The sequence below is a fragment of the Brienomyrus brachyistius genome, chromosome 10, assembly GCF_023856365.1.
Source record: "Brienomyrus brachyistius isolate T26 chromosome 10, BBRACH_0.4, whole genome shotgun sequence".
In the NCBI taxonomy this organism is placed as follows: Eukaryota; Metazoa; Chordata; class Actinopteri; order Osteoglossiformes; family Mormyridae; genus Brienomyrus; species Brienomyrus brachyistius.
In genome coordinates this window covers 12,887,417-12,913,949 of record NC_064542.1, presented here as the reverse complement: position 1 = coordinate 12,913,949, position 26,533 = coordinate 12,887,417, and the positions used below count along the sequence as shown (strand labels likewise).

General features: G+C 45.5%; 2 protein-coding genes across 3 annotated transcripts; both read left to right on the top strand.

Annotated features, from left to right (window-relative positions):
• Window positions 1-55: 55 nt before the first annotated feature.
• slc9a6a (solute carrier family 9 member A6a) lies at window positions 56-13,702 on the top strand. The gene is given in 19 exon segments (XM_049028157.1): window positions 56-384; window positions 387-416; window positions 2,428-2,598; window positions 2,601-2,626; window positions 3,376-3,453; window positions 3,610-3,686; window positions 3,804-3,916; window positions 4,984-5,089; window positions 7,091-7,232; window positions 7,501-7,606; window positions 7,919-8,007; window positions 8,699-8,812; window positions 9,134-9,245; window positions 9,742-9,895; window positions 9,991-10,018; window positions 10,156-10,241; window positions 10,487-10,592; window positions 10,732-10,946; window positions 11,711-13,702. Coding segments are annotated over 19 exon segments (2,022 nt in total). The 5' UTR covers window positions 56-182; the 3' UTR covers window positions 11,778-13,702.
• Window positions 13,703-15,386: 1,684 nt separating this feature from the next.
• fhl1a (four and a half LIM domains 1a) lies at window positions 15,387-26,516 on the top strand. Of its 2 annotated transcripts, none has more exons than XM_049028257.1 (6): window positions 15,387-15,541; window positions 23,633-23,814; window positions 24,011-24,185; window positions 24,936-25,105; window positions 25,418-25,604; window positions 25,779-26,516. In XM_049028257.1, exons 2-6 carry the CDS (start codon window positions 23,659-23,661, stop codon window positions 25,931-25,933), a joined length of 843 nt encoding a protein of 280 aa, XP_048884214.1. In that variant the 5' UTR covers window positions 15,387-15,541; window positions 23,633-23,658; the 3' UTR covers window positions 25,934-26,516. The 2 variants fall into 2 exon arrangements, with proteins under 2 accessions (XP_048884214.1, XP_048884213.1); XM_049028256.1 differs by lacking the exon at window positions 15,387-15,541 and adding an exon at window positions 20,657-21,635.
• The last annotated feature ends 17 nt before the right edge of the window (window positions 26,517-26,533 follow it).

The following is a 26,533-nucleotide window of genomic DNA, read 5'->3' as shown; positions in this document are numbered from 1 at the left end:
CCAGTCATCCACCTGTCACGTGATGCCGCCAGTGCTTGGGGGGAGGGGAGAGCAGTACGGGAGGGGGGGCGGACACGGTACCGATACGGCTCAGCCGGCGGAGGCGACGTGTCTAAATACGCGCGGTCTGTCAAAAACACAGGGAGTCGCGCCGTTTGGACTGAACGCCAAGGGTGTCCAAGATGACACCCGTCCGCGTTTTATTCTGCCTGGCATTGTTTATATGGCGCGGTAGTGCCGACGATACCGGTATGGAAAATATTGTAACAGAGAAGAATGCTGAGGAAAGCCACCGGCGGGACAGTGCCGACCTGCTCATATTCATCCTGCTCCTCACCCTAACTATTTTAACAATATGGCTCTTCAAACACCGCAGGTTCAGGTTTTGCATGAAACCGGATTAGCTATGATATATGGTGAGGATCCTACTTTTCAATATTGAAGATGTGCGATGATGTAATTACTATGTCCCTTGCTATCATTACTGTGGTCAGGGTATTAATGACGAGTGCATCACCAATGATCGCATGTCGTCTAGCAACCATATTTTGAAAAGTTATTGCAAATATTCTATCGCACTGCACAAGCAAAATTCTATGAATTGACAGCAATAATTAAAGTGACAGGAGGCTTGTATTCTTTAACGTTGTTAATGCCGTTCATTTAAAATGCATCGTGGGCTTTCACCCCGTAACTCAATTAAACTGTCGTGTAATTTGTCCCCGTGATACAGGTGGCAACGACGGTGCAGTCAGTGCCATTTGGTGGTTGGACAGTGTATTCTGGCAAATGTTTTCTAGTAAATTCCATATACGGGAGGATGAAGACGTGTCAGAATCAAGCTGGATAGTTTGTTATTTCAAGCTAGTATATTGTGGCCGATTACCTGGCGTTTCCAAGCACCGATTGCGGGATGAGCCGGCTATATAATTTGTTAAGTGAGAGATTCAATTATTTAGGCGTCGTCGGATGAGTTTCTTGCCGGAACTGTAGATCTGCTTAGACAGCACCTGTCTACCGCACTGTCTGACAGTTTGTATAGTGCAGGCAGCGGCAACTAACGCCGATGTCCTTGCAATGTTGGAAACTCATCTTTAAGGATAAGTAGCACGTTTGACCGAGGCCATTGTTTCTAGTTTGGTTGTCAAACCACGGCTGCTAAGCCTCAGAAATGAAACCGAGATGTAAAGGAGTTTCCTTGCAGGCAGGTGAAGGGAAGTTTGACAAACAGACTGAACCAGTTTTTGGTTCTGCATTCCAGCGATAGGGAATAATATGAATCTCTAAGATCTGAATACCAACAGAGAAGACGACCATGAAGTCCTGTTTGATGTGGAAGCCTGATGCTAACCTGTTTAACTAGGCGTATTAATGACGTGGTGATGGCCATCTGTTCAGGAAGATTCTGATAACCGTTTTCTCCATAAATCTTACTTATTAGTTTCAGTCCACAATCAGCAGCTACTGGGGGGGGGGGGGGGGGGGGGAATTAAATAATCAAATACTTACCTGAACTTCATGAAAAGAACAATGTTTTAAAACCAACGCAGCACATACTTATGATAAACGTAAATGGTAGTAATTTATTAATAAGAAAGAAAACTGTGTTATAACTTGTTTAAAATGGTCTATTAATAATTTGGAAAGTGTTACAACCTAATTAATAACCAGATTATAAACCATTCATAAACGCTTTATATTGGTAGTCTTATTGTAAAGTGGCATCGATCTTCTCAATTATGATAAAAACTTTCTTAATGTAACGCTGATAGAACGTTATTTCCACGTTGTATGTTATTAATAAAGGTTCTTTCAACGTTATCAGGACAACAGTATGATCTGAACGCACTTTTTATGTATTTAATACTGAAAAATATTGTTTTATAATAATAACGTTATTTTATAAGAAAAATAACGAGTGCTACTTATGTATATTACAAAGTTCATATCATAGCCTTGAACCCACAATTTCAAAAACATCAAGCCTCAATGCTACCTGCTTCTCTACCACGGTCCGTGGTTGTTTGTCACTTGTTATCCTTAGTTGTAGTAGTAATAGGAAAACGTTCTGGGAACGTTAAGAAAGCCCGACACTTTGAAAGTTTCCATACCCTAATCGTAACGTTCAGTAAACGTTCCTAAAATGAAAAATTATTACCATGGAGAAAATAAGTAAGTTGATTTTGAACAAAAACTGAATTTAAATTTAACTAATGTAATTTAATATGCAATATGATATTTTAGAGCTCTTCATCCTCACAGGATGCTTAGTATTGTCACACAACTCACCCGTATTAAATTCTTCTCATAGTTTGTGTTAGTAGTCTTTAGACATTATGAATGGGATACATGCCAGTCAAATGTGTTGCCAGGTATTTTGGATGTGACTCTGCCTCCACCCCCCACCCCCACCCCCCCCCCCCCCAGGCCTGCTGGTGGGTGTGATCCTTCGGTATGGAATCCACGTGCCTCGTGACATCAGCAATGTGACCATGAGTTGCCAGGTGAACGCCAGCCCGGCCACCCTACTCGTGAACGTGAGTGGACGTTTCTATGAGTACGCGCTGAAGGGTGAGATCAGTGCCAGCGAAGTGCAGGAGTGCGGGACAACGAGATGCTCCGGAAGGTGCGTGTTCTCTCCCCCAGCACCGGCAGGGGAGCTCAAAAGCTTCCATATAGTGCAGCCCATTTAGCATATGATGAAATAATCTGGAGGGAAAATCTCTTCAGTTTTACAGCCATGTAACTCTACAGCCCCGTAACTCCACATCCCTGTAACTCCACATCCCTGTAACTCCACATCCCTGTAACTCCACATCCCTGTAATTCCACAGCCCCGTAACTCCACAGCCCCATAACTCCACAGCCCCGTAACTCCACAGCCCCGTAACTCCACATCCCTGTAATTCCACATCCTGTAATTCTACCAGCCCTGTAATTCTACAGCCCCGTAACTCACAGCCCTGTAATTCTACAGCCCCGTAACTCCACAGCCCCGTAACTCCACAGCCTGTAACTCCACATCCCTGTAACTCCACAGCCCTGTAACTCCACAGCCCTGTAACTCCACAGCCCTGTAACTCCACAGCCCTGTAACTCCACAGCCCCGTAACTCCACATCCCCGTAATTCCACATCCCTGTAACTCCACAGCCCTGTAACTCCACAGCCCTGTAACTCCACAGCTCCTAACTCCAGAGCTCCTAACTCCACAGCCCCGTAACTCCACAGCCCCGTAACTCCACAGCCCCGTAACTCCACAGCCCCGTAACTCCACAGCCCCGTAACTCCACAGCCCCGTAACTCCACAGCCCCGTAACTCCACGTCTTATTGCTGCTCTGCTGAGCACTAACATGCTGTACTTGCTGTTTTTAGGTGACCTTTGATCCAGAGATATTCTTTAACATTCTCCTGCCTCCCATCATCTTTCATGCTGGTTACAGCCTGAAGAGGGTAATTGACTCATAAAATACCGTAAATTTCTTTTAGTGTGTTGTCTGTGCGTGCTGATGATGCATATGCACCAGCCAAATTGCCGCATCCTGTGAGCCTTTTCTGGCCAGGAATGAGGGAGTTTCACACATTTGTTTGCCTCTTCTGACTTTACAGAGACACTTCTTCAGGAACATTGGCTCCATCCTGGCCTACGCCTTTGTAGGGACGCTCATCTCGTGTTTTGTCATTGGGTGGGTATCCTTGCCTGGCAGCTTCTGTATGGCAGACATGGTGTCAGGGGCAGTGTGGGGTCATGATACCAGAGTAATGTGGGTAAATGGTGACATAACTATGTGATTCTCCCTCAGGCTGCTCATGTATGGGTTCGTAACCCTGATTGCACGTGTGGGTCAGTTGGGTGGTGATTTCTTCTTCACCGATTGCTTATTCTTCGGTGCCATTGTCTCTGCCACGGATCCAGGTAACCACCCCTCACCCCCCCCCCCCCCCACACACACACACACACACACACTTTTCTAGAGGGAAATCTTTGCTGTTAAATTTGCTGTTGCGTGTAATCAAGAGCCTCATTCAGAGCTTCCTTAGCATGATGCGTCAAAGGTTGCACTTTCAAATCCCAGAAATGAAATTGCTTTGAATTCCTGAACAAAAGTGTTTTCCTTGGGTGTTCCTCAATACCAAGAACACAAAGACCGTACTTGTTGCCTTGGCAAGACCGGTCTTGCAAAAATGACGTCCCAAGAACATGAATTGTGGGATTAGTCTCATTTGGCAAGGATGCAACTGATGTATCCTTGATATCTGGGTAAGAACAACATCCAGGGATTTTTACTGTCTTCTGTACTTCTGTTCCTGAGTATTGGAACTGGTCTTCGGTAATGGAATTGAATGACATAAAATGGGTACATGGGAACACAAGCACAGTGAAGTACACATATTGAGAAACACCCCTTGAGACCTTTCAGTTAGTATTGAGGTGCATTTTGGGAGCTCAGGTCACAGATATCTACAGATACCTAACAGCTGGTAGTACTGGATGGGTCATTTCAGCAAACTCATTAACACACCACATCAATTTTCCTTTATTTTAAAAATGACTTTAAACACAGACTCAGATTATACAAACCTATTTGTTTAAACTTTCCGATTTGCCCCCCGGGGACAGTAATCAGTTTTGTTGTATTACCATTTATTTCTGTAATAAACAAAAGTATTTTATCAATTTCAGGGCGAGAGACGAGAAAAAAAATAACAAAAGTAACAAAAAAATTGAGCAATTATACAAAGTGATTGTTTTATTGCGAGCAAGATGCAATAAAGCTGAAAGATACAAAAACATATTATATCGGTTTGAGCTATTGATTACATTAATGAGACTTTTTCGTTACTTATTTGGGGAAAGTGGTTAAAAAAATCATTAAATCTGAGCAACAAATGACACAATTTATGAGAGTGTCCTGGATAGAAAGGTACTGGCAGTGTTATTGTGCGATTGATAAATGGTGGACGTCATCCCTTCTCCCGCAGTGACAGTGCTGGCCATTTTCACGGAGCTGCAGGTGGATTCAGACCTTTATGCCATGCTGTTCGGAGAGAGTGTCCTCAATGACGCCGTTGCAGTCGTGCTGTCCTCGTGAGTGGGGCCTCTGTGTGTGTGTGTGTGTGTGTAGAGCTTCTTCAGGGATGTTCTCTCGGAAACCAGTGGGATTTACACATATCTCACAAATGCTCAATGCCTCACACCTAATTATAATAGTAATAGATCATTTATTGATCCCTATGGGGAAATTCTCTTTACGCCTCCCCCAGCTTGTTCTCTGTAGGTGAGAGCAAGCTGGCCATGAAGGGCAGCCCCCCATAGCAGCACCCAGGGAGCTGGGGGGGAGGGGGAGGTTAAGGGCCTTACTCAGGGACCCACAGGCGTGCTGAAACCAGCAACCTTCTGATCACAGGCATAGAGATTTAACCCACTGAGCCACATACTGCCCTCAAAAATCATTAAAAAATCATCATAAAAACCTCCCAGAAACCATGTGTGATCCGAGACTTTCACACATAATTACAGCTTTTAGAAATTCTCCTATCCACAGCAACATACAATTGAAAACAGCGTCAGACAGTTCTTGGAGCAATTAGGGATTAAAGGCTGTACTCAAGAACTCAATGGTGAAATGGCTCTTCTAATTCTGGGAATTGAACCAGCAACCTTCCAATCACAGGCCACATGTTCTAAACTGATGAGCCACTCACCACCTCCATTACTAACCCCCCCCACTTTGTTGGTTATTAGTATCCTGCCCCGTCATGCGAAACAGGCTAGACAGGATTGGAGGTGTGGCTTTCTTAAAGAGGCCATGGCATGTCCCTCGTCTTACACTGAGAGGCACGTGCCAGAGGCGGGGTGGCATCTTGCAAAACACTCAACTCCTGACAGGTGGTGCCTAGTGTCCACCTATGAGCTGTCACAGAAACGGTGTATAAAACCCCAAGAGCGCGTTGTATCCACCCCCCCCCCACCCCCCCCCCCCCCCCCCCGCATGGTGGAAATGGTCTCCATGTAAGTCAAATGCAGTTGCCTTCTGCTTCAAGGTATATTTGCATTCTTGAGGTGAAGCATTTTCATGTGTTTATATGCAAAAACAGTCAATGGAACACAGTTCAGAAGGTGGATGTAAATCTAGGTGCTGGTTTTACAAGTCTGATGGTGCAGACTTCCTGGTTTACAAGCATAGACGTCTGGCTGCGTATTTGGCTTTTGGCCTTGAAGAGCAAAGGGGACAGAAGGGGTTCTACACGTGCTGGTGGGCTCCACTTGTTCCACATCCTCTCCCGTCAGTGTGCACTGAATACATTCAGAAATGCTTTCAGATTGCAGTCTGGCCCCGTAGGAAATGCATTTGCATCAAGGAGATTGATTTATAACTAGTAAGCTGACAGATTAAAGCATGTGAGTGGAATGTGAAAGTACTTTTTGAACTGACTTTATGACTATCCTTCTTCAAAACTGAAAGCCAGGGTAGCTGTCTTTAAATTCAATCGAGTCATTAAAAAAAGGCAAAAGTGTGAAAATGATTTGTTGGGAGGGTCCCCACAATAAATTGCGCCGGCCTACAAACAGACCAGGAAAATGCCTTTTATGCCAGATGGCCTGTTCAGGCCTGTTTGTGAGCGTTTATGTGCCTTGTGTGTCTATGTTTCTGTTGTTTGGGTTTGTATTTACACAAAATCTGTTGCTTTGTAGCTTTTTATGAAATTCAGGTTTCTATTGTGGGGACCTGAAAAATGTTCCCACAACAGAAATCTCAATTTTAGAAAAACCTGTGAAAGGAATCAAAAAACTAAAACAGCCAAAAGTCTTGTATTTTGTTTGGTTATTTATGGTTAAAGTTAGGGCTGGGGATTAGGGTTAGAGTGCCCATAGAAATGAATGGAGGGTCGCCACAATGACAGGAATATATCAACTGTGTGTGATTCATTTGCTCATTTGTGCCTGTGTGTTTTTTTTTTTTGTCTGTGTTTGTATGTTTCTGTTTGTTTGTATCTGTCTGTATTTATATTCATTTGTGTTTGTTTATTCCTCTTCGTTTATGCCTGAGCCTGTTTATGACTAGTGTCATGCTGACGTCCGCCACAGATCCATCATCGCCTACCAGCCGGCTGTGGTGAGCAGCCACTCCTACGATGGCATGGCGGTGCTGAAATCCTTCGGCATGTTCCTCGGGGTGTTCAGCGGCTCCTTCGCACTGGGCGTGTCCACCGGCATCTTGACCGCCTTCATATCCTTCCTTGCAGCCACCACAGCAGGGCTGAATGAACTGCTTGGTCCCGCCTCTCCCTGTACAGCTCTTTCTTCTCTGTGTTGGTGTTCAATCATCCACAGCTTCTCTGGATATAAAAATTCTTGTTCAATAGTAATAACAGGGGCATTTTGGGGGGGGGGGGGGGTTCTTATATCCCTTATGAGAGATGATGTGACGCCTCTGATCTGCCTGAAGGGGGCGTTGTCCAGCACCCTTACGGATTCTCCTTGACTTGGCCCCTCACGTCACCAAGTTCACCAAACTGCGGGACTTCCAGCTCCTGGAGACAGCTCTCTTTTTCCTCATGTCTTGGAGCACCTTCCTGCTGGCCGAGGCCTGTGGGTTCACAGGTAACTGCTGGTGCCGGTGGGTGGTCCTTCAGATCTCAGAAACGGGTCTCATTGGGCTTAACGGACCCCTGGCCCCATTAGTTCATGGATAAGTGCCGGTTCTTGATCAGCAGTTCTCATTTGTTCAGAGGTGCCTACTAGTCACTGATTCTCATTGGCTAATAAATAACTACGGCTCCCACTGGCTCACAGTGACCATGGAGCATACTAAATGCTGCATTCATTTATCTAACCCCCCCCATCCAGTCGTCTTAGCCGGTTTGCCCTCCGCACCTCACTGACTCACTATGCTGTGCTGGCTTGTGCTTGCAGGGGTTGTGGCAGTTCTGTTTGGTGGGATAACTCAGGCTCACTACACCTATAACAACCTGTCTCCGGAGTCCAAAGTCCGGACCAAACAGGCGAGCTTCCTTCTGCTGGTGTCCTCAGTCCAGCACAGCCGTCTTACACACACACACACACACACACACACACACTTTCACACCCTGTTCTGTTCCTTCATGATCATCAGTGAAACAGCAGTCGGTCAGAAAGTACACGGAAGACCGAAACAAGTTTAGATCAGCTGAGCAACTGCTACATAATAACACAATTATTAATATCAGTAACATGAATAACAATATTAATGATGTCATCCTAATTCCTGCTGCTTATCCAGCAAAGTGTTATAGGGGGGTGTTCAGGAAACACAGGTCATGCAAATAATAATATTAATAATGCTGTTAGCACTGCTACTACTAATTCTAATACTGCTACTACTATCACTATAAATGATAAGGTAGTACTGTGGCCTCCCACATTCAGGGTGTGAGGGTTTCATTTCAGCTCTGATGTGATGAACTGGCTTCTCCAAATGGTCCCCGGTGTGTCAGTAGGTGTATATGTGTGCCCTGTGATGGACCGTGCAGTTCCAGGGGCTCCCTGGATTTGTGTGGTAGCTGACTGGGATATTCTCCCGGCTCCCCTGTGACCAGGTCACCCTGTACTGAATAAGCTGTGGGAAGGATGGCAGAACAATATTGTTCTGATCTCTACACTGTTCCTTGGGCCTTGGTCCATTTACTAAACACCTTCCTGTGCCTTCCATTCTAGTTATTTGAGCTGCTGAACTTCTTAGCGGAGAATTTCATCTTCTCCTACATGGGCCTGACGCTGTTCACCTTCCAGAACCACATGTTCAACCCTTTGTTCATCATCGGGGCATTTGTATCCTTGAGTTTTGTGTGTGTGTGTGTGGTGTGTGCGTGTGTGTGTGCGTGTGCGTGTGCGTGTGCGTGTGTGTGTGTGTGTGTGTGTGTGTGTGTCCGTAAACGTATCACGCTGTTCCTCAGGAGTGATTTAACAATAATGAACTCCGCAACGGGGCTTTTATTGAAATAGCTCAGCTCATAGTAAGAATGTATCTATTTACCTACCAAGGTGTCACAGGGGTGTTTGAAACGAGAGAAGCTTTTCAGCCTAGTGGAGCCTGGACCACTTCCACCCTTCTGGGCTACTGAGGTATCCATCCTTGACCACGCTACTCAGCTGGCCGTGTTCTTGGGCAGGGCCGCCAACATCTACCCACTGTCATTCCTGCTCAACCTGGGACGCCGAAACCGCATCAGGAACAACTTCCAGCACATGATGATGTTTGCAGGTGCACATGATGATGATGATGATGATGTCGTCTTTCAGTCATGCCGCCAAGCTCCACGGCAGCCTGTTGTGGCCTTTGACAGGAACATGATCCAGCTCGGAAAACGGAGCCATGTCCGGCCAAACCAGTAACTGTATTTTTCATGTTCCCCGACGGTCATGAGTCAGCCTTTTGTTAAACAGCTACTCCGTCAGTTGTCTTGGCATTTTTAATTAAAAAAACCAACGTCTCTTCCCACCGCCACGGCAGGGTTGGGGGTTCAAATGCTATTTCTGATATTCTCCTTCAACAGCATGGATTTACGTTTGGCTCTTGTCTCTCGATTGAATATAGCATGTATAGGTGCTCTGCAGTGGACTGGCGTCCCATCTGGGGTTTTCCCATACCTTGTGCTCTATGTTTCCTAGGATAGAGTCCAGACTTACCATCGCCCCCTGTTGGATAAGTGGTTGAAAAATGCACGGATGATAAGCAGTGTGTATTCTGTCCTTCCCAGGTCTACGGGGGGCCATGACCTTCGCCCTGTCCATCCGGGACACGGCCAACTACGCCCGGCAGATGATGTTCTCCACCACGCTGCTCATCGTCTTCTTCACTGTCTGGGTGTGTGGTGGGGGCACCACACCCATGCTGTCAGTCCTGCACATCCGGTGAGTGTGTGACTGCTGGCCTGTCTCGCACGTGCGCACCGTGCAGTGAGCCGCCGGCTCACCCGCGCTAACTGGCCTCTCTCTCTTTTATGCAGAGTGGGGGTGGATTCCGACAAAGACTCGGTAGGAAGCCTTTTCTCGCGGTTCTGTTTCCTGTGACCCGATTGTCTGCTGGTGCCCCTCGTATCAGCAAGATCCAATGCGGGCACCTTTTACGTCACGCTGCATTCCTGTGGCTCTCCCTGTCTCATTTCAAACAGGTGAATGCCCTGGAATTCACAGAGCACAGGAGCACCAAACAGGAGAGTGCCTGGCTGTTTAGACACTGGTACAGCTTTGACTCCAAGTATCCTTAATGGTAGCAGTACTCAGAGTGGACAGTAGAGGGGGCTCCAGAGTAACAAGCAATTTGAATTGACCTGGATTTGGCTTTTCTTCTTGACAGTAATAGTTCTATTAAACACTGTTAAATAGTGCTTAGCAAACTTATGCTTAGACTGAAGGGCATGCTGTTTATACAAAGCCTACAGAATTAAATGTGCATATATCCCTATGGCTTTTAAGGCCTTGACTGTAGCCCCCCCCCCCCAGCTACTTGAAGCCCCTCCTCACACACAGCGGCCCGCCCCTCACAGCCACGCTGCCCAGCTGGTGTGGTGCTCTGGCACGATGTCTCACCAGTCCCCAGGCATACGAGGTGAGCCACTCCACAGCGCCCCCCTGTGGTGATGACCTGGGCCGCGGAGTCACAGCAGCAGTGGCAGCGATTACAGCATACGGTTGTACAAATCTGGCCAATTTACTGAATCCTCACCCCCCCCCCCCCCCCCCCACAGAATGAAGGCCGGTTAAAGGAGGACGACTCGGACCTGGTGCCCGAGGACGGCCTGGTGTACAGCGACGGGGCAGCTGGCTCAGCCACCATGCTGCATTCCTGCCCTGCCTCCGGCCCCGTGGAGGCTGCGGACAGCAAGCTGGCTACCCTGGGGACCCAGCTGGTCCTGCCTGTCGAGCACTCGGAGGCCCCCCGCGATCTCCTCCGCCACAGGGAGTGAGCCAACCCCCCCGGCCCACCCTTTGCTCTGTTGCTGCTGCTCCTGCACGGCCATTACATTCCCTACCTCTTCTCTGATCTCGTCCCATTCAAAGGACTCACTGTTCTTTCTCAGTCTTGGTTCTTTTTAAACAAACCCCCACCCCCCATTATTTTTATTTATATATTTATGTGATTTCTTTACGGGGAACATGTGTTACAGGCTACAGTGTCATACCAGTGCACTAGGGAGGGCACTATAAAGGAGACTCATTATCTGCCCTATGCTGTGCTGTTAAGGGGAGACCTGAGAGCTGCTCCCATTCTCCCTGTGACAATCTTACTATAGAGTCTTCGCTCCGTATGTGTGGTTTAACTTAAAATACCGTACCACTTATCTCCTATAGGGGGAGCACTGTGTAATTCCTCCAGTTGCCATTGTGCTAGTTCATTTAACATTTTTTTTATTATTGTAATTATATAGTTAGCTTTGCACAACATAGTGACCTTTGACTGTGACTGTTAATTCGTATCTTCTGACTTTCCCTGCATGACTATGACTGCTGAAAAGTCTACGTTTACTCTAAAAACATAAATGGACTTGCATTCGGATAAAACACTGAAAACAATTTTTTTTTGTATGTTATTTTGTTTTTAGCCAATAGTAATCCGGCTAATCCTTTCTGAAGCTGCTTCCTGCTTTATTCTGATACAGAGGCATGGATGTATGTGAAGTGTAAGACCTTCGCGTTAACCTGCCCATTGTATATGTTTGATTAAAGGGACGTGTACAGAGGACACAATGGCAACACTGTGGATGGGTCTTTGGCGCCCCAGTACCATCATTGAGGAGGAGGCTGGGGAGAGAAAGGCAGGCTGTGGAAGACAGGAGGAGCCCAATGGCGGCAGCCCACTGGAGGAAACATCTCGATTTGACTAGTAAAAACAGTTAAGAGCCCGCCAAAGTGCGAACATTCTGGACACATATGAGACTAAGTGGTACTCTGCCCATTGGAAGATCGGCTGTACGGTGTCACCTGACACAATACCGAGCGGGGGCCTCTGGTGGGCCATTGTCATGGCAATGTTGTGCAGAAGGAAGGTAGTGCGGCAGTGAATTGTGATGTGCTCGTTGCTGCCTCCATCTTGTCACCTCCGGTATTGCAGGAACCGCGTATACACATTTCCTTTTTGTTGCATCTCCTTTTTTATAAACACCGACAGCATGACGTGCCGGGTGTCATGTTCCTAGACGTGTCTCTCCATGTGGAAGGTGGATGATGGAGATCAGTCCCGCTCCACTTGTGGCTTGTTTTACGACTCCGCCGTGATGTTAAATGCATGCCCTGCCTTTTTATTCAAGGCATTTTGAAATGAAGATAGTGAATAAAAAACAAATGATTAAGCTAAAAACAGCCCAAGCTGTCATCACAGTCATGGGTCTTGAAAACTTGACAATCTTGTCACCGCACTGTGGGATAACTGGTTATTCTGATTTGTCATTTCCCCCAATAGCTGGGATCGGTTTTTCTCTGTCTTCTTATTGGTCTTTATTTTATATTTGGGTAGAACTCCATTGAGCCTTATCGAGACTGTTGGATCAGTACATATTTTGCATCTGTAACCAGCAGGTACAGAAATGACATCATTCTTTCACATCGTTGATGATCATGTGGCTTCTTTCGTTTGAGCTGCATTTTCTTGTTTTGTTTCTGAAAGTATCATAAGGACAGACTTTGTTCAGTCAGCAAATGATACATGTATCTGATTCTGTAAACCTAGATTCAAGATCTTTTACTGGTCAAGTGCAGCAAGGGCACTGTGATGCGTACTGGTCCAGCCACAACCAGTAAATAAAGACTAAATAGACAACAGACAAATAGATGTGTAATAGTACAGTGAAGAGGAATAACACTTAGAAATGGTACAATTCACATAAAGTGCAGAGTGCAGTAATATTGAGCCACACTGTTTACACCGGGGAGTCATTGGATCAGACACTGAGGTATGAGTGTGAATCGTAATATCGGTCTCAGGAGGAATTCAAAAGCACATCACTGGCATAGTTCCCCATGGAGGGAGGGGGTGTTACTCCTGCCCTGCTGCTAACCTCCTAAATAAAGTCATGGGTATGTGTAGTGATGGCTAAATTAAGCTTCATGAACCATTTGCTGTATTTTTTGACCCCACTAGATGGAGCTCTTGGTTTACTTTGGGGCATGCTTTACGAACTTTTTTTGAATAGAGAGCACCATCTAGTGGGCTCAAAAAAATACAGCAAATGGTTCATGAAGCCTTCATTTGGCCGTCACTGTGTATGCGTAGACTCTTGTCCTCCCTTGCAGTGATGTGCTACTTGAGTTTGAAGATAAGCCATGGGTCGATCAAAGTGTCAATCAGATGGCTGTATGTAATGTGAATGATTTTATGAAACAAACAAGCCCAAATCTGAAGAGACAGATGCACAAAACGTCTGACTGGATTAGTTCATAGGACACTATGTATGTCATTGTTTCACTGCTCTGTTTAAATCATCACTTCTGCTAATCATCTGAGCCAGGAAATCGTAGGGACCATTCTGATGCTATGTTTGTTTTGAGATGTACCCACCTATCAGGGTTTTTTGTGCTGATATTGTTTGCTATGTGTCTCAGCTTGTCCATGTCGATCTGACCCTCAGTCCCCTTGTGGGGAAGTTTCCGGAGGCTTGCTGACATTCACCAAACTGTCAATAAAAGATCCCAGTGCGGATTTGGGTATAAAGAGAGCTTTAACTGCTGTTCTTCACTGTTGTCCTATCTTTATTCTGGATAAACTTTTGGAAAATGAATGCGCAGTCCCAAGGGTGACAGAAATCTTCCAGCTCACCTTCATACATGGAAGCCCATCTCCCTCTCAAATTGGCCTTCGGGGGCGCTGATGTGCAGCTGCACCTTGGTGTTCCTTCCTGAGCCAGCAATCTGGCCTGCACTGCCAGTATTGGCCTGAGGAGGTGCTGGTGCACAGCTCCATCACAGGATTCTTCCCTGAGCCAGCATGCTGGGCACTGTCTCTCCCTGCGTTGTTGAGTCTGAGACCCCTGACAGTTCATGGCTCATACTACTGACTGGCATGCTTACCCTGGTCACCTTTACCGGCAGCTGTATGGTTTGTTCATTTTTTATTAAAAGACAATACCTTCTGAATGCCATCATAATTCTACCCCTTGATATTTGACGGCTGAGACAGCTCCGGAATGCTCTACACGGGCACATGCCTTCCCCTGATGTGTGTCCTGTCATCATGCATACTTGACATGATGTGCATGGGGAGGGGGACCCCGTCAGCCCAAATTCCCCTGATAGCTGATCCCACTGCCATGAGGCTCCTGACCCTCACACCCATTGTGTGGGGGGTGAGTCACTTTGAGTTTTCTGGGCCCCCGGGCTGTAAATATCACCCATTAGGGCTCGACCCCTGATCACAATGTACCACACACTTCACAAGCTTCTTTATCCCTTACCGGCGAGGAAGCCCCAACTAAATTAATTGTCTCCATTTATTCTGCAGTCAGATTCTTGTCTCTTCTAATCATTCTAATTCCACCCATTCATCCACCAAACACGATGTTCTTTTTCCCCTACAAACGAAAAGGCACATATTACTGACTATATCTTTGCACTTACAGCCTATAAATCCTGTCTGTTGTATGTGTCTCTATAGCTCCTGTTATGAAAGAGTCCTGATGTGGAGCTGTTAGGTTGACGGTTGGCTTAGGCTCGGCCTCTGCTCTGGTCTCACTCCAAAGAAAACAACTGGGGATGACGCTGTTATAAATCTCTGTTAAAAATATTAGTTATGTTCGGCCACTGTTTATTTTACTAACGACAGAACGCGCTCCTGGATGAGATCTGTGTTTGGGTAATATTAATGGCTACGTTTAATGATTCTCTGCGAAGCTGCAGAATTTATTCATACGCCGTGGTGCCGATGTGCGCTCTGTGATGTATAAACACAGAGTATCTATGAAAAACCGCGGAGGGCCGATCGGCACCAAACGCACGCTGGACTTTTCACGTTTCATAGCGGAATCTTGGACTCTGATTTTTTTTTTTTTTTTGCGGGGAGTAATTAGTCACCATGCAAGCCACATATTATTCCAAAGAAGGGCATTTAAATGACCGAAGTTGTCTTCGACAGAATTATACACGACCCAAACAGTTTCAGCCATTTAGACACCGAGTTTGGCGCACACCGATTACAGTGATGTACAGTTATGTACATTCTCGTGTAAAACATATTTACCTATATATTATTTCACAAACTGTGAGCGCTTTTTTGTAGAAAGGACATTGATATTCTATGAAGAGAATGGAGTTAGTATTTCCCTATATATGTGCCATTACTTCTGTAAAGGGTTCTTGATATGATTTCCAGAGTTTATAAATTCCTGGATGAGATCATTGTTGAGATGAATGTTAGGACTTTTTGGATTGCATCCTACCGTTTCACCCCCACCCCGAATGCCGAAGGCGTGTCTTTACTTTGTAACGAACTACTATAAGAGCATAAATTACTCCGGTTACAGTGCTGAGAGAGAAGCTGCCGACGGGTCCTCCTCCGTTTTAAATTTGGTGAGTACTTCATTCGTAATTCTTTAATTGTTATATTTGTCTTAATTCACATTTTGAATATGTGCAATTTCAGATCTCTACAATGTAATTAGTAAAAAGTCAATTATGGATTAGTGGGTCTGGAATTCTTACTATAGTAAAAATGTGATTACGGATATGTATAATAGGAGTTATTACTAGTAAGAATTGAATTAAAGAGCTCTACAATATGACTATTTACTAGTAAATATTGAATTTAGGATATGCGAGGCAAAAATACAATGGAAGTCAATGGGAATGTATGACTAATAAAAACTGTATTATATAGCTCTATAATATGAATTCTTACGAGTAAAAACATTATTCTTACTAGTAAGAATTGCATTGTGGATATCTTGAATTCATATTCTTACTAGTAAAAAATGCATTCTTACTAGTAAGAGTTAAGTTGTGACGAGTAAGCCCCATACAACAGGACTGCAACTCAACTGTTAAAAATTGGTTAAGTCCATGTCTGACACTTTTAGGTGACCATTAGGTGTAAGGAGACTTTCAAGTGCTCATTAAATGTTTCTTTTGCACTTAACCAGCCCCATAAAATATCTTTCAAAATTTTCCTTGTCAGAGTAGCAAAGTAATTATAAGTGAATGAATAAAATCAAAGTCACTTGATCCACCTTTATCGGTCTTCCAGTGTATGCATAGTTATTTAACCTACATATAATTACTCAGATTACTTCTCCCATGATTCAGTATATAATGAGAGGACAATATTAGGTGAACACCAACAGAATAAAATTAAGAGTAAATAAATAAATCAAGAAATACTTAATGTCTCAGCATACGATGTCGCTTAGCTTCTTGAATGGCCTCAAATCCTTTTTAAGGCTGTCAAAAATATGTCGCTAGAGTGATTTCATATTAAACCTACTTCGGAACATTTTTTAGTTCATTAAAAAAAAAACTTTTTTAAAAAAAATAAAAAAATCTCTGTTTTACAATGCGTACATAAAGTGTATTTTATATTAACAGCGCATGTTAGTGACTCCACATTATCAATGCGTGAATTTCTCTTCTGCTTGCTCTACAGTTTACCCATCCTTTGCATCATGTCTATCTTGTACGCATAGAGGTCACGGTGTAGGATGAGAAGGCGTTTATTTCGCCACGTGCGCTATTTCCCGGTCAAACCGATAGTCGCATAGCTGGAAGCCGTTAATGCAGATGATAGTGCTAGAGGAGCGTCTTTCGGTGCGGGAATGACGGTGTGGCAGCTGCGCGCGCCTGTACCCCTGTCGCCTGTTGACACGACTACTTTACTTATTTTTCTTATAGGGGCAACATACTGATGATTATTGGAACATATTGGATGCTATTTTTATTTGCCACACTATAAACCAAAATTGGATGCAACGCTTCACAACTCTTCACAAGGGAAAATATCACTGTATTTTGTGTAGGAAATTGTGTGAATTTGTAATACTATTCTCAGGCAATAAATGAAGGCTCCTTCTGTTCACATGCTGTCCTGATGCCCCTAGAATTACGGTATTAATAAAACCTGTAAATATACAAACATATTAAAGAGTGAACAAAATGTTCAGCTATCGTCACTCTTTAATTAATTTAAGTTTTATTAGAGACCGTGTGGTAGGCCAAATCCAAAATGCATTAAGACTTGGTGTTTGAGTTCAGAACATTAACAATCTAAACTTTCCCACATAATGCTAAAACTACATAATCAGTATTGTAACATCTCTCTAAATTAACAATTTTTTATCTTGAATTATATAAGCAGATTGTGCTCTCTTCATTTGTTTACGTTTCGCTAATAATAAGTTATTTATTGCGAATGTCATTTTTGGAAGCGTTTGTGGAAACGTCTCTTAATCCTGTCCTCCTGCTCTCCAGCTGGGTCCTCACTCAGGAAACCACTCAAGGTCACACACCCATTTCCATCTAATGCACACAGATGACAGCCTTTATCACCCAGTCCTACTCACATTGTGGGGGCAAGGCAAACACATGACATAATATCACCCAAAATAAGTCCAGACATGCAACTGGTAAACTGGCACCAAGGGGATTTGGTCTCCTTAACGACGCAGATTTGGTGTAGTCATTGCCACTGGGGTGGGGGGAGGGGTGTTTAGTTTTCTGTTCTGCTGCACTGTTTGGCAACTTTTGCTGTGCCCCCATCTCCCCTTACTCTACTATTTTTGTTCTTGACACCCATAATCTGAAATCCAGAAACACAAAGGGATATGGGAAACAGTCAGAATATTTTTCTGAAATATTTAGAAAGTAGCATAAAGCATATGGCTGGTACTGTGACCCAACCCCATATTCAGCTCCACATCGAGGTCCCATTCCTCCCATCCCTATCTCAGTGGTCACAGTGAGGGCCAATAAAAAATAACCCAGAGTGAACTCAGAGACCTGCATATCCAAATTAGGAGGTATGGAGCAGACGAGCGTTCAACCTTTCTAGTGAGGAGTGAGAGGAACATTTCTCATTAAAGTCCCCTCATCCGTCAGACTCTGCATGTGTTTGGCTGTTTGCTGTTAGTGCTAGGCCACGGGCCAGGGATAGTGAGTCAGGCAGGGGGTGCCGGCTGCTATCTTCCTCTGAGTGGGGTGCCATGCCACAGCACAGGGATGTGGGGGGTGGACCACAGTGGAAAAACACAGCTAATCCCTGAGCTGGACCTTTCATTGCCCTTGGACAACACATGTAGAGATATGCAGGCATGCAGGGAGAGAGGACAGAGATATAGACTGAAGCTCCAGCCCAGAGTGGATGGTTTAAGTCCCAAGAGCAACTCTGCAGTTACAGCAAAGCTCTCTCCTTGCATATCCACTGAAAAGCTGCAATGCATGTTGGTAACTGAGTCATACTTTGTGTCACAGAATCCAAATTCCAAACTCAGCATCACTGGTATCGTTTTGTTTGACCAACTAGTCCTAGTGCACAGGAACAGCCCTAACATGACTAGAGGCTTTTTAGGTGGGCAGGTAAGGGACAGCTATGTTCCTGTAGGACCTAAACTGCACCCCCCCCCCAAACACACATACACCTGTTGCTAAGTTACTGTAGCGATAGCATGCTGTTGCCCCTTTGATGAGTCACATGTGTGTTTATAGTCCTCTAGCAAATGAGGAGGGGCTGTCACTGATCTGCATTCTGTCTGGGTGTCCAGGAATGACAACCAATTCATGGCTAAACCTAGAATGACCTTCCAGGAACAGCACACGCAGATTCCAGTTACTTTGAGTACATGAAAACGCTGTAAATCTTATGCACATTTGTTACGAGTTATTGCCCTATGCAGTGTTTTCAAATCCTATTTTAAGAATCTCTTAAAAATACCCAAATGGACTGTTGTCATTAGTATGAAAACACACTAGACAGCTATCATAAATTAAATGCTGTGGATTCTATACCCAGATCTACATTTATCTCTGGTTGTTCTTCATGCTACCTCTATACGACCACTGGGTGGTGCTGTTAAGGTCTGCAGAATATACAACCAATGGGAAGCCCACAATACTACTTTACAAACCATACTGAAGTCCTTATGAAGCATGTGTTTGCCATTACATCGCCTATATTTATTTTATTTTCATATTTTAAGGGAAAGAAAATAAAGTCTTTATCCCAGGCTACCTTAAATCCAAGAAGTTATCTGGCTAAGCAAGAAATCCTGCTTCATGAAATACCCCCCTGGTGAAGATTCCATGTACCAGCATAGATTTCCAAAGCTCATCGGCAGCTACCCAGATCTTAAATGAAACAGAGTTTAGGTGGGGAGTGCACTACAATCATGTAGGGGAGCTTTGACTGGATGGCTGTAAACGGTGTTGTGAACCAATCAGAAGGCAGATGACTGTTTAGAGTTGAGGAGAGCTGCAAAACAGCCTGCCCTCTGACTCATACATACAAACGTAAACACAGGCAGTACTCTGACTCTCATGCGCAGCCCCATCTGCTCACGCCAGTCGCACCTGTTCAACTCCAAGCCGAATATGTCATGAAGCTGTTATCTTACCCAATGGCTGCTAATTATGGAATTCTGGTGTGTTTACACACATGTGCAGGGGGAGGAGGGGGCAGAGTTTGTGGTGGTAACAGATCCAAGGTATTTTTGTCCCAGAGGTGGAGGGGGCATATTCTGTGGCCATTGTTCTATGGCTAAATGGGGGGCCTGCTCTTCTTTCAGCGGTCAGCTGTGTGATGACAGCACATACATAAGACAGCGTAACATAGACAGAAGGGAAGGAAACAGGAGAGTGACAGATGGGTTTCGCCACTGGATTTGTTTTTCAGGAGCTGCTATCTTTGTGAAGACATTTTGTGTAAAAAAAAAAAAAAAATTATAATAATCAAGTGTATGCACACCCCCATTCTACAATATAACCCCCATGCTGATAGTTCAGCGGTTAGTATGAAGCTGTTTCGATAGAGTAAGACAGACAGATATATGGATAGACAGACAGATACTTCATTGATCCCGAAGGAAATTCAGATATGTATCTATTTCATTCTGTACCTAACATTCCTGAAGAAGGTGTTCAGTATGTGAATAAAGGTAAATGCAAAATTCAAGCCCAGGAATAGTTGTAGATATGAGAAACATGGCAGTAATCCAGACGAGACAGAACACAAGAAAGAGCAGAAAAGCCACCACATGAAATCTGATTTGTGGTAAACTGCTTGCGATAGGTACACCAGTCAGGTTAAGTGCAAAGCAGACACATGACACTCAAATCAGCGAGCCCATCTGTTCTATCAAGGTGCAGCTTTTCGGATCGGAGCCAAATAGATCTTTACGTTTCTTGGCAGCCGATTCGAACCCCTGAGAGAAGAGAGCCAGTGTGAGCAGTGTGAAGCAGAAGCTTTAAAAGTGAGATTTTGCACAATGAGGTTTAGTCCCTCAGCAGGTCGTGGAGCTGGTCCTGCGACCATAACGCCAGGCTTAGCCTCCACAAGGCCACTTCCCCTGAGGACAGATGGTAGTAACTGCTGATAGACGGGAAGCTGAGTATCAGCTCCATGACCGTGGCAGCTTCGAAACGAGACGACCAGACGACGAGACGCCGCCTCAGAGGAATCAGAATCCAGGGACAGTTCGTTTCACCAACAAATGCTCCCCTTCAGTTTTATGTCAGTTCAGTCATCCAAAGCATTTCCACTGTCCTCTCCAGTGTATCAGCCGGGGAAAAATATGCAAGACGAATCAGCCGCCCCCTTCTCTTCAAAGTGATAAAGGGCGACAGGGGGCTAGAGGAAGGGCTACCACCCAGCGGACACCTTGTACACAGTCCTGCTCACTCCCACTGTCTCTCCTTTCAAGGAGATTTTCCCATGGAGTGTCAAGTCTGACAGCCTGAATGATGAGCCATTAAAGATTCAACATCCAAAATTGGATCCAAATTTCTGTTGCTAAGAATCTCGGAGGAATTCAGGAAAACACACTGCTCTCCAAATGACGATGTTGTCCAAACACAAGAAGTCCATCTTGAGTTGAGCTCAAATATGTACATTTATGGAGCTATCGTGCCAGTTGTATTACATTACTTTAATTACAGATATTTCTAACTGAAGCAGCCTTTGGTACATAGTTTACATATTGATTTACACACAGCACCAGGGGTCTGTGAATTGGGAGGTATTTTCCTGAAAAGAAGTCACTTTTAGTAACAAGCTTAGGGATTCACTGTAGAGCATTTCCGCCTCAGGGCAGGACCTTAACTGTCTGCTCCAAATAGCAGTGTAGGGGGCAGAACATGTAGGATTTGTGGCTAGTCTCAGTTCTAAACCCTGGAATCCTTCTTTCTCCCTCTGAAGTCATGCTGATGGAATTCACTCTGTCTCCATCCACTTAACTCCCTCCCTCTTTAATTCTTCTCCCACATATCCTAAAATGGTGAGGAGTGTTTATGGTGGGGGCCGGGGGTAGGACATGGTGTTGACATATGCACACATATATACACCCCCAAAAAGCAAGAGCAAACTGTGGAGACCTCAGTCTAGTGAACCGAAGCCTTGATCCCCCCTCTTCCAGCTGACTGTTTTTATTTTAAGCTGCTAGAATGACTTTCTACAGGCACTCAGGTAAAGGAAGAAGCAGGGATACCCTGTTCCGATTGCCACACCCATGGGGACCCTAAACCGGAGAGCACATCGATGGGTGCGGAGGGATGTGGAAGTGGGTAGATTCCATACAGTGATGGTCTTGGAATGGAACTAGTGAAGCTGAGGAGACCAGAAACAGGTGCCTGAGAGTGCAAGTGGAGAAGACGGTAAAGCAGTAGCTGTGTAGGTGGAGAGTCCTGGAAGACCTCTAGCTGTGTGATGAACAGAATGAAGCTAGTCATGATGTTTTCTCTGTAGGAGTAATTCTGTTAATGGGGCAGCAGTGGATGGTGAAGTTGTGATTGGTAATGAAGTAGCTATGGATGATGATGATGATTTCAGTACGAGAATGAAGTTTTAAAGAGAGTTTCTGTGTAAAGAGGAAGTTGAACACTATGGAAGAATGAAGATCTGATGACTGATAACAGAAAATTTTAAGCTTAATAACGATTAGGCATCGACTCTTGAATAAGGCAAGAAATAACCCACATGCTGTATGGTCATGGTGAATTCATGGTGATTCGGGATTTGGGATACAAGCCCCGAGGGGACTCATGTGCTAAAGTAGTGTTTCCCAATACGGTCCTAGGGGACCCTCAAACAGTCCACATTTTTGCTTCCTTTCAGCTCCCCATAGGGAGCAAAAACATGCACTCTCTGTGGGTGCCCGGAGACTGGATTGGGAAACACCGTCCTAAATAATGCTGTCTGTTTGTGCAACTTCTTGAACTGTGTTAATTTTAGACCAGTCACTTTGCTGTATATTAATGTCTCCTCCCAAATGGCAGCCCAATGGATGAGTCCTAGATGACCCATCAAGCCACAGGCAAAAAGTTTGAGGAACAGAGGACAAGTTGAGATGTGCCTGGAAGTCTAGCGAATGAGAGGCAGTGGGAACGTTGCCCATGAGGCTTGCACACAGAAGCTCTCCGTGCCACACAATGACAGGCAGGAAGTCAGCCAGTCACAGTTAGAGCTATATGAGAAAGGCCAGGGTGCAAATGGTGCAACCCTGAAGGCAGCAGAGGGTCCGAGTCAGACAGCAGCACATGTATGGTGTCTGGTGTCTACGGCTGGTGGGATCTGGCTGGAATCTGACCAGGGAGTGGGTGGGGAATGGAACAGTCCTGGGTGCCTGAGCGGGCACCAGGGTGAGTCAGTGGCTAAATACTGGACTCGCGCTTAATCTACGAGTCTCAGCTGTAGAGAGGGCATTTCTGCCCGGTCATGGCGAGGAGCCCCCCTGCCCCCGACCTCCAGGATCAGACACTATAATACCTCCTCTAATCTGCTATAATAATCTCTGGGCGTAGCGCCTCTTGGACTTCACACTCCAGTTAAACGGTAGTGACATTTGTGCAGAGAAGGGTGTGAGCCACACCCATGGGGCACCACTCTGCACCTTCTAAATTTACCAGCCGATGGTCAGTTGGCACAACTGTATGTTCGAACAAAGTCCTGCTGATAATTTGTGGGCAGGTGGTGGTGGTGGGGGGCTCTCCCAGGCTGCTGATTCAATGCAGCTTAGAGATGTGATTAAACTCCAGCCCAGTCCCAATAAGGTGGAGAACATGGCCAGCAGAAAGCACATGCATGGAAGGTAAAGGGGGGGGGGGGATTGCACAGCATTCCAGATAGAGCCAACAGAAGGCCGTTTGGTCAGAAGGCCAAGCGCTTCACAAAACCTGCTGCATCCGCAGAGTAGCTGTATGGCAGCTTAGCTGAGCTCAGCCATCATCAGCAGTGATGTTCTGGTGACATGAATCCAGAGGAGAGATGATTAGACATAGAAGATTCAGTTTGGCCAGGTATTCCATTATATTACATACTGCAGAATGTTACCCAAAATGCTCAGAATTATGGTGCCAAAAATTCAAAATATAAATGTCTTATCTAACTGTACGCTTGGAAGGCTCAGCTTTACACTGCAGCTTTTCTGACGCTAATGGGCGGGTCTCTGTGTCCATCCTCGCCAGGCCCTCGGAGCTACCCGAGCAGAACCATGACGGAACGCTTTGACTGCTACTACTGCCGCGACAACCTGCAGGGCAAAAAGTACGTGCAGAAGGAGGACAAGCACGTCTGCGTGCGCTGCTTTGACAAGCTGTGCGCCAACACCTGTGCCGAGTGCCGGCGCCCCATCGGGCCCGACTCAAAGGTGGGTCGCCTCTCCCTACCCATCATGCCCTGCTGTGACCAAGTGCCGACTTACTCTGGATGCTGCCATTTGGGAAGCAGACTAACGACGTTGATTTTGGGTCACAACAGTAGTGATTTTTGTGTGTTGAGTGTCCAAAGTTTATAATGTGTCTCTCTCTTACTCCAATGCCCCCCCTCCGCTACTCCTGCTATAGGAGCTGCACCATAAGAACCGCCACTGGCACGAAGACTGCTTCAAGTGCGCCAGGTGCTATAAGCCCCTAGCCAATGAGCCCTTCGGCACCAAGGATGACAAACTCTTGTGTGGGAAATGCTGCTCACGTGAGGAGGGCAACCGCTGCCAGGGCTGCTACAAGCTGGTCATGCCAGGTGGGGCAAACCTGGGCAGCCCCACACACACACACCCACACCCACACCACGTAAACACAGAAGAGGTTAGCCAAGCTAACCTGTTCAGCCTCGAGCAAAGGAGACTAAGGGGAGACAGAATCTTGTATACCTGGATCATAACAGGTCTGGATGCTATTCTGCCAAATAGCTACTTCAATAATAGTTTAAATACTAGAACGTGAGGCCATAGGTGGAAAATAGCAGGAGAACATTTGAAACTGAATTTAAGAAAGCACATCTATACACAGAGTATGGAATAGTCTCCCTGTTAGTGTAGTGCAAGCTAAAACCCTGGGTTCCTTTAAAATCAGAGCTAGATAAGATTTTAACAACTCTGAACCATTGAGTTCTCCCCAACCAGCTTGATGGGCCGAATGGCCTCCTCTGGTTTGTACATTTCTTATGATCTTATTCTTATCATTCTGGGGACTCTCCATTAATTTCAATGGGCTTAACCTTTAACCCCTACTTAGCCCTAACCTTAACCGTAAGCAGCCAAAAATTATTTTATAAAATTGAGGGCATCCTTGTGGGGACTGGAAAAATATCCCCACAACGTGAAAAGTTGCAGGTTTTGTGTCACATTGTGAAAAAGTCTGATCGCCACAATGTAATAATTACGGAAACGCTCATAACTGGGCTCAGAAATGTGGAGAATACACATGCATGCCCCCACAGTCAGAGCCCCACCACTATGCTTTCTGAACAAGGCATCCATCTCCCCCATAGGGACCAAGACTGTGGAGTATAAGAAGAAGATCTGGCATGAGGAGTGCTTCACTTGTGCCCAGTGCAAGCAGCCAATCGGCTCGCAGAGTTTCATGGCCAAGGGTGACGACTTGTACTGCACCGCCTGCTCGGACAAGAACTTTTCAAAGAGCTGCGCCCACTGCAAGCAGGTGCTCCGTCCCACTTTCCCTACAAGCAGCGCAGAGGTTCCTAAGCCACTGCGTGACACTGGGTGGGCGAAAGACCTGACATCTGCCAACAAAGTCCAGGGGACCAAGTGGAGTTTAACGCGATTACAGATATTTCACCTGACGAAGAACTGATGGTCAATCAATGCATATGACCTGTTAGATTAGTGCACCAGCACTTGATTTTGTATCATCCGCTGCATGGAGCTCTAGATGGAAAAGGGTATTGAATAATGGTACAGTGGATATGGTCTTTAGGCATGGCTGTGGACTGACCTGCTCCCTGCTTCACAGCCCATCACCTCTGGGGGGATCAGCTACCAAGACCAGCCCTGGCACTCCGAGTGCTTCGTGTGCCTGACCTGCCGCAAGTCCCTGGCAGGAGCTCGCTTCACTGCTGTGGAGGACAAGATGTACTGCGTGGATTGCTACAAGACCAGCGTGGCCAAGAAATGCAACGCCTGCCAGAACCCCATCACAGGTCTGCGGGGATGTGGTGCATGAGCATCTCTCTCTCTCCCTCTCTCTCTCACACTCACACGACTTCAACCCCAAGACTTTTTCCCATAAAGCACCTGCCACCCACACAGATCGATGGTGCAATGAAGGACCTCAGTTAACAGCCCATCATTGCTGCTGCCATTTTCCCCCGCAGGGTTTGGAAAGGGCACCCAGGTGGTGAACTATGAGGGCAACTCCTGGCACGAGTACTGCTTCAACTGCAAGAGGTGCTCCCTGTCACTGGCCAACAAGCGCTTCGTGATGCATGAGACAGCCATCTACTGCCCCGACTGTGCCAAAAAGCTGTGAGGAGCACCCCCTAAGGCACAGCGTGGAATGACAACACAACCAATTACACACATCAATGAATATACAGTACCTAGCTTTTCACGTGTCATATTACTCTGTAATGGACAGATGCAGTTTGTTTAAAACAAAAAATATGTAATTTGTGTTAATTCAGGGCCAGGAGCTGGCAGAGTTGCTTTAAAATATCATTACCTATGGGCCTCCTGTCCAGCTGCAAAGCAAGCCTGTGAGTGGCAGTTTAGTCTAAAAAAGCATGGATTGCAAGTGGAAATCACCATTTATCTTTTGAGCACACTTATAGCTAAATGGTTTGTATTTGTGGGCATGTGGTATTCCAATACTTAATTTAGGAGGAGACAGAGTCTGGTTAAGTATCACAGACAAACTTCTTGCTGAGAGGCTCAACGAACACGAGTTTGAGGCATTAGTTAGAATGTATGCTAAAGGTTGCCGTTTAAAATTTTGCTGTTAAGTTTTAAAGATTCAGACAAAGACTTTAAATATGTTCACAGCTTTATGAATTGTAAGGCATGGCAGAAACAATGTATGACAACCTTAAGGAATAAACCAAGATTCAAGCACATTTTCTTTGATTTGCTG